Source organism: Centruroides sculpturatus, unplaced genomic scaffold, assembly GCF_000671375.1.
Source record: "Centruroides sculpturatus isolate CEXI.00-Female unplaced genomic scaffold, Cexi_2.0 scaffold232, whole genome shotgun sequence".
NCBI lineage: Eukaryota > Metazoa > Arthropoda > Arachnida > Scorpiones > Buthidae > Centruroides > Centruroides sculpturatus.
The window spans coordinates 11,852-24,418 of NW_019384487.1; the positions used below are offsets into that span (position 1 = coordinate 11,852).

The 12,567-nt window shown below is 29.2% G+C and overlaps 1 protein-coding gene across 1 annotated transcript in view; it reads right to left on the reverse strand.

Moving 5' to 3' along the window:
• Window positions 1–122: 122 nt before the first annotated feature.
• LOC111621620 (low-density lipoprotein receptor-related protein 2-like) overlaps window positions 123–12,567 on the reverse strand; it is a 153,765-nt gene continuing 141,320 nt past the window's right edge. Inside the window, 15 exon segments of the mRNA XM_023363813.1 lie at window positions 123–623; window positions 1,059–1,206; window positions 1,284–1,412; window positions 3,881–4,006; window positions 4,085–4,216; window positions 4,290–4,505; window positions 4,508–4,540; window positions 4,613–4,691; window positions 4,776–4,934; window positions 5,023–5,162; window positions 7,382–7,636; window positions 7,752–7,877; window positions 7,952–8,074; window positions 8,535–8,978; window positions 9,558–9,829. Coding sequence (XP_023219581.1) covers window positions 473–623; window positions 1,059–1,206; window positions 1,284–1,412; window positions 3,881–4,006; window positions 4,085–4,216; window positions 4,290–4,505; window positions 4,508–4,540; window positions 4,613–4,691; window positions 4,776–4,934; window positions 5,023–5,162; window positions 7,382–7,636; window positions 7,752–7,877; window positions 7,952–8,074; window positions 8,535–8,978; window positions 9,558–9,829 — 2,533 coding nt within the window. The 3' untranslated portion in view covers window positions 123–472.

Below are 12,567 nucleotides of genomic sequence, written 5' to 3' on the forward strand. Positions count from 1 at the left end.
CTTTATTCATATTTTATTTTTGAGTTGAAAGGTTTACGGCTTTGTGAAACTTCTTTTTTGAGTTTATGCCATTGATATAAATAAAAAAAATTAAAACATTTGTCAGTTTTGTTTACACATTTATTGGGCTGCCCCTGGTGTAAATCAAGTTTTAATTTTGGAACCCAGAGTATTTAACAATTAAATTTTTTTTATATATATAAAAAGGACTAAAAATAACCATATAACAGAAGTCTGCATTGGAATCATAAGTTCATAGGAAAAGCTTTTATAGAATTAAATTGGAAGAAGAGAGAGACTTGTTAAATCTTCATTTTCAGAATCTTGTTTGCATAGATCAATGCAACATATCATTTGCTATACGAATTGAGAAAGTTATAACACGATTTTAATCCCAATGCCATACTAAAGAAATAACAAGATCACCTCACAATTTTTGTTTTGTTTTAAAACTCTTGCTTGATTCCTTAACTTACCCCAATTCTGGATCCAGAGCCAACGACGTGGGATTTTCCAGTCCGGTGGAGACGACCGTGTGCCTGTAACGTCCGTCCAGGTGACCGACGAATATTCTTCCCTGAGGTTTGTTTCCGGAGAGATTGATATCCATCCAATACAAAGTTCTATTTAAAAAACTATCTTGTTCAAACTATAAATATATCTTAATGTATTTGTATATTATTATTACTATATATTGGCTTCTGCAATCTATGGGTTGCATGTTGTCATTGCTATATATTTTGAAAACTGCAGGAAAATGTAAAGCAGATTTCTCCAACTAAAACATCATATTTTACATTTAAAAATAAAATGACAAGTTTGGTCTCTGTCATTATTAAAATTTTAAGAAAATTCCATAATTTCAGTAAAGAATGCATTAAATTCATATCTTATCAAATTGTGTTTGGTTGATATATATTATTATCATCATATACAATGAGAAGATGAGCAAAACAATTTTCTAATACTAATCTGAAATATTACACATTTATGATATATGACAAAAAGATTTTTCGTACACTAATTAATATCAAAATAATTAAAAATGACATATTTACCTTCCCACCCAGTCCACGGCAATGGCCGTCGGTTTGGTAATTCCCTTCAGTTCCAGATTCTGGGCATAACCGGTTCCTTGGTGTTTCGTGTCGGGAAGGAAAGAACGTTTTATCGTTTTGTCAAACGAATCTGCCCAGTAGACGATATCTGCAACGGATATGTTAAATATTTTAATAAATTGAACCTGATGAAATAAGATAATTAAAAACTTTAAAAAAACCTACCTCTCACTGGATCAAAGTCAAATGCCTGAATCCTGGTCTGGTTGTTGATGACGGAAGACTGAATCTGCAGGCGGGGATCCAACGAACGAATTTCGGGACCGACGGCATACAATACGAGTAAGTTGGAATCTGACAGAAGGATGTAGTTAATAAAACTTTTTAAAATAAAGTCTATCCTTGCATCTCAAAGAATGAAAATGTAATCATACATGCTTCCATTCTTTGTTCAAATAAAAAGTATTTGATGATGACATAATAAATAAAATCTATTTTAATAAAGATCTGTAGTTGTTATTCTCACCTTAATTACATTAATTTAAAAATAACTATAACTATAACTAGTACCAAAGTACTGAATGCCTGTTATGAATATTAAACTCTGAAAATAAGTAAATAGTAATTCACCATCTGTGAATCAAATTTTAAGTTTTAGTCAAAGTTAATGTTTAATGGTAAGTGACTAAATAATGATTAACTTAGAATCCATAAAAAGTTTGTTATATATTTGACTTAATCCTAGGGCTGCAGTTTTGCATTCTCAAAATTGTTTATCTGTATTTATAACAAAAATTGCAATGCAGACTCAAAATATAGTTTGCATCTGCTAAATTTGTCAGTGGTAATTGCACATGCATAACTGTATTTTTTTTAAATCTGTTTTTGCTGTTCCATTTTTCAAAATAATTTCATAATCATTATTCTACACTTGCACTGGTTCGAATCTAACTGGTTTTTAAAACTGATAAAGACTGAAAGTACAGTCGAAAACGTTTGTTTACCATTAAATTGTTTACTACTGGACGTTTAAAGGTTTTGGAGTGTTAATTTATATGCTTTCCAGTATTCACGTAAGAAGATTTTAAGTTTAAGGTAATGTGAATCCAAACAGAATTCTTTATATGAATGTTTATATGTTTTATATGTCTCATTCTTTATAAATTTACAAAAGAGTTTTGTATTCAATTTAATTAGAAATCCTCTTTACAAATAATTTCTAACATTTAAACTCACTTCACGCATTGTTGTAAATTCATTATTGTTCTGTAGTAAAACTAATTTTTATTTGCTGCTAATGAGTAATAAAGCATACAGCTATAATTCTGGATTTTATTATTTGTACTTGTACATAACTACACTTATTACTCTTTCACAAAGTAGTTGAAAGGCAGAAGAGCAGTCTGTCCCAAAGATCAAGCTTGAAGTGGAAATCAATGTACTTCTACACTAATATTTAGTCACTTATTAACAACAAATAATGGATTTATTTAGTAACAACCGATCATCATCATTTGCAGATACCGACATTTTTTATACCTATCATTATCAATTTATGCTACTTTCATGTGTGCCAAAAAGCTATATTTTTTGTTGCTATTAGTTATTGAAAGTTTTTATATATTATGCAACGTGTGACTATTGACATTCATTTATCATTATTGAAAGTTGACAAAGGCTCAATATTCTGTAATAATCTGAGCTTGTAGACTGAGTAAAAAATTTGCAAATTCAAGCAAAATTGAATGTATCAGTACAAAAACGATCTTAACCGAAAAAGACTACTGAGATCGAACATATATGGTTGTAATTATTGATGAAGTAGATCTAACAAATTCTATATTACAGTAGAGTCCCGCTACTCTGAACTAATTGGGACCAAGCCTATTCAGATTAGCCGAATAACTGAAATAATACAGAAGCAAGCAGTAAAACCAGTCTGAAATATATAGATCCACACCATCAATGATGTCAGTGTCCTACCCTTTATTTCATCTGACTTGTACTCAATAGATCAAAAACAGTTAACAAAAACAAGTTTAGTAATTGTAATGACAACCTGCCTTCATTGTTTACCTTAAAATTATTTTAACTGTAAAAAACGTTGTTTTTAATACACAGTCCACAGGATTCCGATCACAGACTGATGCTACTGTGTGAGTTAGCACACTTAATTGTGAATGTTGAATGTAATCGTTGCTCTTCATTATTTTAGTTTGGTTTATAATGATCACAAAATTTTGAAAAGGCTGGACAAGGATGAAATTGGCATTAGAATTTGGAGTGGGCAAGGCCACAATAACTGACTGGAAAAAACTGCGCAAAGATCAAGCAGTTTTATGCCTTTACTTCAGAAAAATCAGTTGAAAATCTATAAACAGCAAGACCCTCAACATTTCACAAGTTTGATGAAGCCTTATTCACATGGTTCAATCATAAAAGAGAAAGGGAAACAGCCCTAAGTGGACCTCTTGTTAGAGAAAATTTTCTCTCCACCGACTGAAACATGTTCGGATTAGGTGGATGTTTGAATTAGCAGTGTTCGGATAGCAGGACTCTACTGTATAATCAAATTCTTCTATTTATATTTTTTGCACATGTTAAGTATAAACATGCCTATTCCAACAATATCAGTACAGTGTGAAAATGAGGTAATCTTTAACAATTTGACATATTGTATAATCCAATTTGATAACAATTATTTGTCATAATTAGTACTGATGAGCATCAGTATCAGTGTGAAAATAGCATTACACTCATTCTCTTATTCCGTTAATCTTTCAATTCAAATTATTTGAATAAGAATAAATAAATAGACCTACCTGCTGTGGCGGCACAGTGTTTTCCATATTGTTGGAAACTCTCGTGGCAAGAACATGTATATGAGTCTTTGGTGTTTGTACATATTTGCGAACAGTTATTTCCAAAATTGGCACATTCGTCTATATCTGAAAATTGCAAAATAAAAAAGTTATTATACATATATACACAAAAATCTTTTGTGTCTTAATATAACACCTACTTACCATCACATAATTTAGTATCCTTACTATTTACTTTGTATCCTTTATCACAGATACAAATATATCCGTTATCTTTTAGAGATGTGCAATTATGTTGACATCCACCTTTAGTAACAGTATCGCATTTTCCAACATCTAAAATAATTTAAGCTCTTTTAAATATATGTCCTCAAAGCAAATTAATTAAAATTTATAAAGCTTTACTTACTGCATCCCACTTCGTCCGAAAGATCTCCGCAGTCATCTTCGTGATCGCAGACTTTTGTCAGTTCAATACATTTTCCGTTAGTGCACTTAAATTGTCCTTTTTTGCAAGAGGGAGGAGGTCTGTAGCACATGGAATGGTCATTTTCGTCGCTTCCATCTCCACAGTCATTGCGACCATTGCAGGTTTGCCATTTTGGAATGCAGCGACGATTTTTCACTGGAATTTACGAGAAGTGTCGCAGGAGAAATTAGCTAAAATAAAATTATTAATACATTAAAACTATAAGAATAAAGTATTTACAATAATTATGAAAATAAACTTACAACAGACACTATCATGTTCATCAGAGTTGTCTCCATAGTCGTCATCTCCGTCACAAACAAAATCATGAAGTAAACAGATCTACAAAAAATTAATATCTTAGCAAGTTCTGCTTTAAATATATAAATTAAATATATTTACGTATATAAAAGCAAAAATTCTTACTGTGTTATTGCATTGAAACATATTTTCTTGGCAATATCGGCCATTTGGAAAACGTGTCGGACAATGGAGCTCGTCCGAAGTATCTTTACAATCCTTGTTCCCATCACATCTCAATTTTGCATTAATACAATGCCCACTTAAGCATTTAAATTGGTCTGGCTGTAAAAAGAATTATTTATAAATAAGTGTCTAAATTATTTAATGTCTAAATACTTTAAAGTTTTGATTGAATCAGACAGTCTCTTACTTTACAAGTAAAATCTTTGCAATTTTGTTCGTCGCTTCCATCTTCGCAGTCATCGTCGTGATCGCATCGCCACTTCATTGGTATACATTTCTTATTTTTACACTGAAACTCACTTTCAGAACAATCACGATAGAGATTGGCTAAAATAAATAAATTTATAAGTAATAAGTATACAAAATTATTCATACAAAGCTACATTAAAGGTTTTTAACATAAACATAATGCTAAATTTTATAGCTTTGCAGTGCATTGACAAATATAATGGTTTTATCATCTTGTTTTTAATTAAATATTTATGGAAGAAAATTTCTTATTAGTAGTAGTTAGTAGTAATAATTGATTGAATGTTGTTATAATAAGCAAAATTACGTAAATAGATATTATGGCTTTACAACATACGTAATATAATAATTCCATTGCTAATATACTGATTTATTTAAAATTTTGAATTAAATTTAATAATTTGGAATATATTGTAATTAAAAAGTGACCCAAAGCAAGAATTGAACCTACAACTTCTCTTGCTATAAAGATGAATTACCAACTACACTAAATGAATCTCCGACAGATCTTCCTTCCAGACCAATTAAATTAAAAGATATAAGCATACAGGCCACCCACCAAAATAATATGGCCAAAATGCATTTAAAATATAAGTACAGTAGAATCCAATTATCTTGGATAATTGGGATTCTACTGTACCAACAGAATCTCAGATAATATGGAATGTTTAGTAAATTATTAAATAAACTGAATTTTGACACATTACCATATATGACTAATCTTAAAATAGAATAAGTTTATAACTCACTAACTGAATGTAAATATGTTAATTTAAATTTTATTTATCAAAACAAATGTAAACCTACAAATGCAATTGAAGTTTCTTTATGTTAATTTAAATTTTATTTATCAAAACAAATGTAAACCTACAAATGCAATTGAAGTTTCTTTAATCATTTTATAAAATTCATATTTGAGAAATCACCAGAATGAATTTTTTTAAAACTTCTAGAACTTTTTTCAAGCTACATTCTCTTGTTATTTTTGACTCTTACACACAAGCTATCTTGGATAACTCAGAGCATCAGTTGAGTGAATCTTGATGGAAAATCTACTGTATATTATTAGCTCCTTTTGGTAAAAACTGAGCTTCCATTTGTGACTAACCGACTCTTTAAACATAAAATGATGAATCTGTGTATTTTATAATTTATTCCTTGGTATAAGGATGATGATGAATGAACTGAACTGAATTACATTAATCTTTAGATATATTTTAAATTCCTTATGCTTTCTGATGACAATGATAAAAATACAACATGCTTCATGTACTTCAAAAATTCAAATATAAATTTTTAANAAATAGAATAAGTTTATAACTCACTAACTGAATGTAAAAATGTTAATTTAAATACAATAAAATACTTTTAAAGTATTTAAAATAAAATTTAAATTAAATACAATAAAATACTTTAAAAGTATTTTATTTAATTAATTTATATTATTTAATTTGTATTTCCTTTAAATTTTATTTATCAAAACAAATGTAAACCTACAAATGCAATTGAAGTTTCTTTAATCATTTTATAAAATTTATATTTGAGAAATCATCAGAATGAATTTTTTTTAAAACTTCTAGAACTTTTTTTCAAATACGATGCTACATTCTCTTGTTATTTTTTACTCTTACACACGAGCTATCTTGGATAACTCAGAACATCAGTTGAGTGAATCTTGATGGAAAATCTACTGTATATTATTAGCTCCTTTTGGTAAAAACTGAGCTTCCATTTGTAATGACTAACTGACTCTTTAAACATAAAATGATGAATCTGTGTATTTTATAATTTATTCCTTGGTATAAGAATGATGAATGATGAATGAACTGAACTGAACTACATTAATCTTTAGATATATTTTAAATTCCTTATGCTTTCTGATGACAATGATAAAAATACAACATGCTTCATGTACTTCAAAAATTCAAATATAAATTCTTAAATCAAAGCTTAATAATTAAATTTTTTATTTTTTTCTTCTCTATGAGCAGAACAAGTGGCTTTTAACATGTCTATCAAGGATTTGATAAGGTCTTAAATAGAGAAGCTGCATAATGAGATAGACCACAATACTTATAAAAAAATCCTGAAGTTCTGCTTTACTCATTTGGTTCCCTAAATACAAAATTATTATCTCATCAGCACAATTATGATAATGTATTTCTTTAGTTATTTAAATTATCTATTACATAATTAAACTATATTTACTCTACATTAATAATCAAACTCAAATCATCAAATAAAATATTCATTATTCTCAATTTAGTAAAATCATTATTTACTGAAAATATACATACTGCAACTTTCTTTTTCTTCATCAGAGTTATCCCCACAGTCATCTTCAAAATCACACCGCCACCTTAAAGGAATGCAGCGGTTATTTTTACAGCGGAAATCTCCAGATTCGTGGCATTTTGGACAGTGCTCTGGAGTCGTTTCGTCTGAGTTATCACGACAATCGTCTTTGCCGTCACAGAATAACCAAGAGGGTATGCATCGATAGTTACCAACTGTCGGACATTTCTTCCATCCTGTAGTACAGTTTCTGTTTCCTGTTAGAAATTTAAGTAAACGTTAAATATACAAAGTTGAACATATAATTTAAATACCTTTATACAAAACACTGTTTTATGTATTGAAAAATAATAAAAATGCAGAATAACTTACTACATCTGTGTGCAGGTTCATCTGAATTATCACCACAGTCATCATCAAAATCACAGAACCAAAGTTTTGGGATACATTTACCATTTTGGCACTTGAATTGTGTTTCTGGATCACATTTTTGTTTATCTTGAAAAAATCAACATAAATTAAATGTAATTTTATCATCATCATGTAATCAAAGAATTATTTAGAATACTTACGGCACAATTCTGGATCCTCGTCGGATCCATCAGCACAATCATTATCACCATCGCAATGCCATGTATTCGGTACACATCTTCCAGAACGTTTGCATTTAAAGCTATTTTCACCACAATGTAATTCTGATAATACAAAAGTATACATTTTAGGACACTAATTTAAATTGCCTTCATTTTATTTCTCTCTTATGATAAAATTAGATTTTAAAGTATCAACAAATCATTTCATGTAACAATTGTATATATTTACTTAATATTTACATAAATTAATCAATGCTCTGTGAACAATTTATTGCATTATTTAATAGTGAATATATTGTCTGGCAAAAGTGCTTAAAGTGGCTTTGTTAAAAGTTAGTTCAGAAACTTGTGTTTAAGTTAACAGCTATAACACTGATGCAGGAAACTTGGAAGCACTAAACACAAAATTTAAGAAGGCTGCCATGAATAGTAAAATTAAAGTATTTGTAAAATGTATTAGACAGAGAAACATAGATGTTAACAATAATTTCATAGTTATTTGATACATTAAAAAGTTTCCTAGTAATAAAACAAGCTTGGAAAATATTATATAATTAGTTACCGCAATATTTTTCATCAGAATTGTCTTGGCAGTCATTCTTTCCATCACAGACTCGGACACGAGAAATGCAAGTTTTGTTGTCGGCACATTGGAACTGTCCCACTTTGCAAGTAAATGGTGCTAAATAAAAAACAAAAGTTTCCATACAAATTCTATTTAATTTTTTCAAAAATAATAATATGTATAAAAATTAATTACGGCAATCCATTTCATCTGAACCATCTTGACAATCCTTATTTCCATCACATTTCCAAAACATAGGTATGCACCGGTCGTCATCGCCACTGCAACGATGCTGACGTTTAGTGCAATTGGCTATACAAGTGCGATTATCCGAAAGAAGAACAAAATTGTTTGGACAACTGCAACTATAGGTTTTTCCACCAGGTGAAATTAGACATAAATGACTACAACCTCCATTATTATTCTTGCATGGGTTATCATCTAGAAGAAATGAAAATAATTAATTAGAAACTGTATATATTTCATTAATTTTCCAATGTTATTAATGCAACTTTAAGTACTTAGTTACACATTACTAGATTCAATAGTGGTAACATAGTTATAATGTATTAGTTTGTGTTAATCAGATATTACGTAGTTATTCATATAATTCATTTCAGTTATTGTTATAAAATATCATATAATATACTATATTAAAACTCCAGAATCAAATAATCCGTACCCATTTTTCATCTTCTAAAACATGCTGTTGTATTGGAAATTGTATAAGGAAATTGTTTATTGTACATTATATAAGAATTATGAATGTCTGAAATTCCAGTTTATCAGTCTGGTATTATTTTCAACTTAAGTATATTATGTACAGTACAGTACAACTGTGTTCATTATTATTTTTTATTTAAGAAGAATTAAATATATATTCTATTCAACATATAAAAACAATATGGTTTGATTTATATTATTAATGCCAAGTTATTTATAAAATACAGAAAAATGTTACTCTGCTTTATTATTAATGAACATTAAGTTTTAGTTACGTTTATCTGTATTACTACTCACATGGTAACTGTCTAAGATGATGATAAATATGGATATCATAAGGACTATGGGAAGTATTTCGCAAAACCTCTAGATTATTTCCTTTATATTTATGAGCTCTAAAAATTCTTTTCAGATTCCAATCTGTCCAATATATCCAATCATCAAAGAGTGTCATTGCAAAAACGTGTGGAACAGATGTACCGGATAAGATGATGTGTCTGTTTTTACCATCAAAATCTGCATATCTGTTGATAAAAATTACATTGTTACACAGGATTAAAAAAAAGNTACTTCAGCTCTCTTATCGTATCGCAGAAACTTGTACAATGCGTATAAGCACGTTTAATCCATGATCTGAAAACAGCTAATTTGATATGCTTGGAAATCTATAAAGCGCACATAAAAACTGGTTGTATAAACCATAGAGACGCCGACTCATTGTCTACTGTGTGGAGGTCCTTTTACAATTATTAATTTTCACTATTTATTTGATTTATTTGTTAATTTTTCATTAACACTTCTGCTAGGGCGCTTTCCGTTAATTTTTATTTTTTGTATTTATTTCGAACGCATTTTATGTTCTATATTTAATATTCTATTTTTGGTAACTGAAGATGATCGTTGAAAAATGATTGAAAACGTTTTTATTTTATTAAATTTTGCTGGATTTATATTGGTGTAGTTTATTTTACGACTTATTCTACTTCCAGTACGTATTTGTTATATTGAACATTTTGGTTAAACGGTTAAAATCAGCACTAAGTAGGTTATCTCTTTTACTGCATGACAGAGGGCATCTTGTCATATTTTTTTCTTTTTATTATAACAAAAATTTCTAAATATTAATTGCACAGATAAACAAAACAGCTGAAAAAAATGTATGTAAAAATTTGGTAAATTTTTTTGTTGTGTTGAAGTAATGTAATTCAACTGTCACACATTTGATCATTGTATATTCAAGATATGTAACAGTGCTTACTTATCTATTTTGAAAGTCAAATTCTATGCAGCTGAGTAAGTTTGTCATATCTACTACATATTATTTTCAAATATTAAGCTGTCAGATGACACAACCAACAGAGTGAGTGCTTAATTTCTATATTAATATGACTAATTTTGCATTAATTTACAAATATGCCACACAAATCATAATTTAGATTCAAAATAATGTTAAAGATTCAAAAACAAACAACATTATTAGGATAAAATCATTAGTAGTTCACATAACAATTTCGGAAATTTTCAATTTCTACTCTTTTATATGAAGAGGTTGATTGATAATTTGATTCGATTATAAAAATAATGGTTATACAAGGTTCCACAGACCACCTATATACCCTTTTAAAATGAAGGAAAGTGAATTTTCATCAAAACTCCTAAAAATTTTAACAATTAAATCAAATACACTTTATCAAATGGTAATATTTTCAATTTTTTAAATAAAACATATTTTTTAATCCAGATTAAACTCAAAATTACAATTTTGTCTCAAACATTTTTTCTAAAAATGCCTCCCCTTTGACTATAAAATGAAAGTGTACTGAACTCTTCTTGACAAAACCTCATTACAAGCTGTACCATGCTATTTTTCAGCTTGCTGAATATTCAGTACGTAAACATTATGCTTGTGTTTCCATTTTCATTTTCAGTTATACCTATCAGTTATATAGTAATCAAAGATATCTATCATAGTGATCTATTTAGTGATGTCCAATTTGAATAAAGAAGCATAAGATACACTGATAATTTTGGATGGGTGTCAAAGTACATTTGCTACAGCTGAAAGTTTATGGTATGAGCATTATTCTGATTGGATTCCTCACTCATGAAATGTTTTTTTTTCACATTTGGCTAATTGAATCAGAAATGATAATGACACATGCAAATAATCCATCATCTGATTATGGATGAAATAGCACCAGAGTACTCAGAGTTTGAACATTTTGTAAAATAAACTACACCAATATAAATCCAGCAAAATTTAATAAAATAAAAACGTTTTCAATCGTTTTTCAACGATCATCTTCAGTTACCAAAAATAGAATATTAAATATAGAACATAAAATGCATTCGAAATAAATACAAAAAATAAAAATTAACGGAACGGATTTATTTGTTAATGAAAAATTAACAAATAAATCAAATAAATAGTGAAAATTAATAATTGTAAAAGGACCTCCATGCAGTAAACAATAAGTTGGCATCTCTATGGTTTATACAACCGGTTTTCATCTGCGCTTTATAGATTTCCAATCTCTCTAGATGTTTGATCGTTTACCTATTAGTCATCGTTTTTATAATTGCCGCTTGATCCCATTGCACATCAATATCTTGTTGGTTTGCGTATGACGCCAACACAGTGCTATCAAGGTTCCTATTGACTGTATATTTGTGTTCCTTGAGCCTTTGCTTTAGACCATGCATCGTTGCACCCACGTAAACTAACCTGGAATCAAAGCGCTGGTCATGTAAAGGAACCAAATATATACCCTTTGTTGAATTCCGATCCTCTTTCTTTTTATCGTTTCTTAAAAGTTTGAAAATAGTGGGATTGTGCCGGTATACAATGTGAAAGTTATTAGACTTGGCCGTAGATTTGTGTATCTTGTTCAAAAATGGGATGTAATTAAGCACTAATTGTTTATTACGGTCAACCCTGGGAGAATGCCGTGAAGTAGATTGGACAGATGAAATAAGATGCTCTATCACTTTTTTTGGATATCTGTGTAGTTGGGCTATCTTAAGAATGTACTTCAGCTCTCTTATCGTATCGCAGAAACTTGTACAATGCGTATAAGCACGTTTAATCCATGATCTGAAAACAGCTAATTTGATATGCTTGGAAATCTATAAAGCGCACATAAAAACTGGTTGTATAAACCATAGAGACGCCGACTCATTGTCTACTGTGTGGAGGTCCTTTTACAATTATTAATTTTCACTATTTATTTGATTTATTTGTTAATTTTTCATTAACACTTCTGCTAGGGCGCTTTCCGTTAATTTTTATTTTTTGTATTTATTTCGA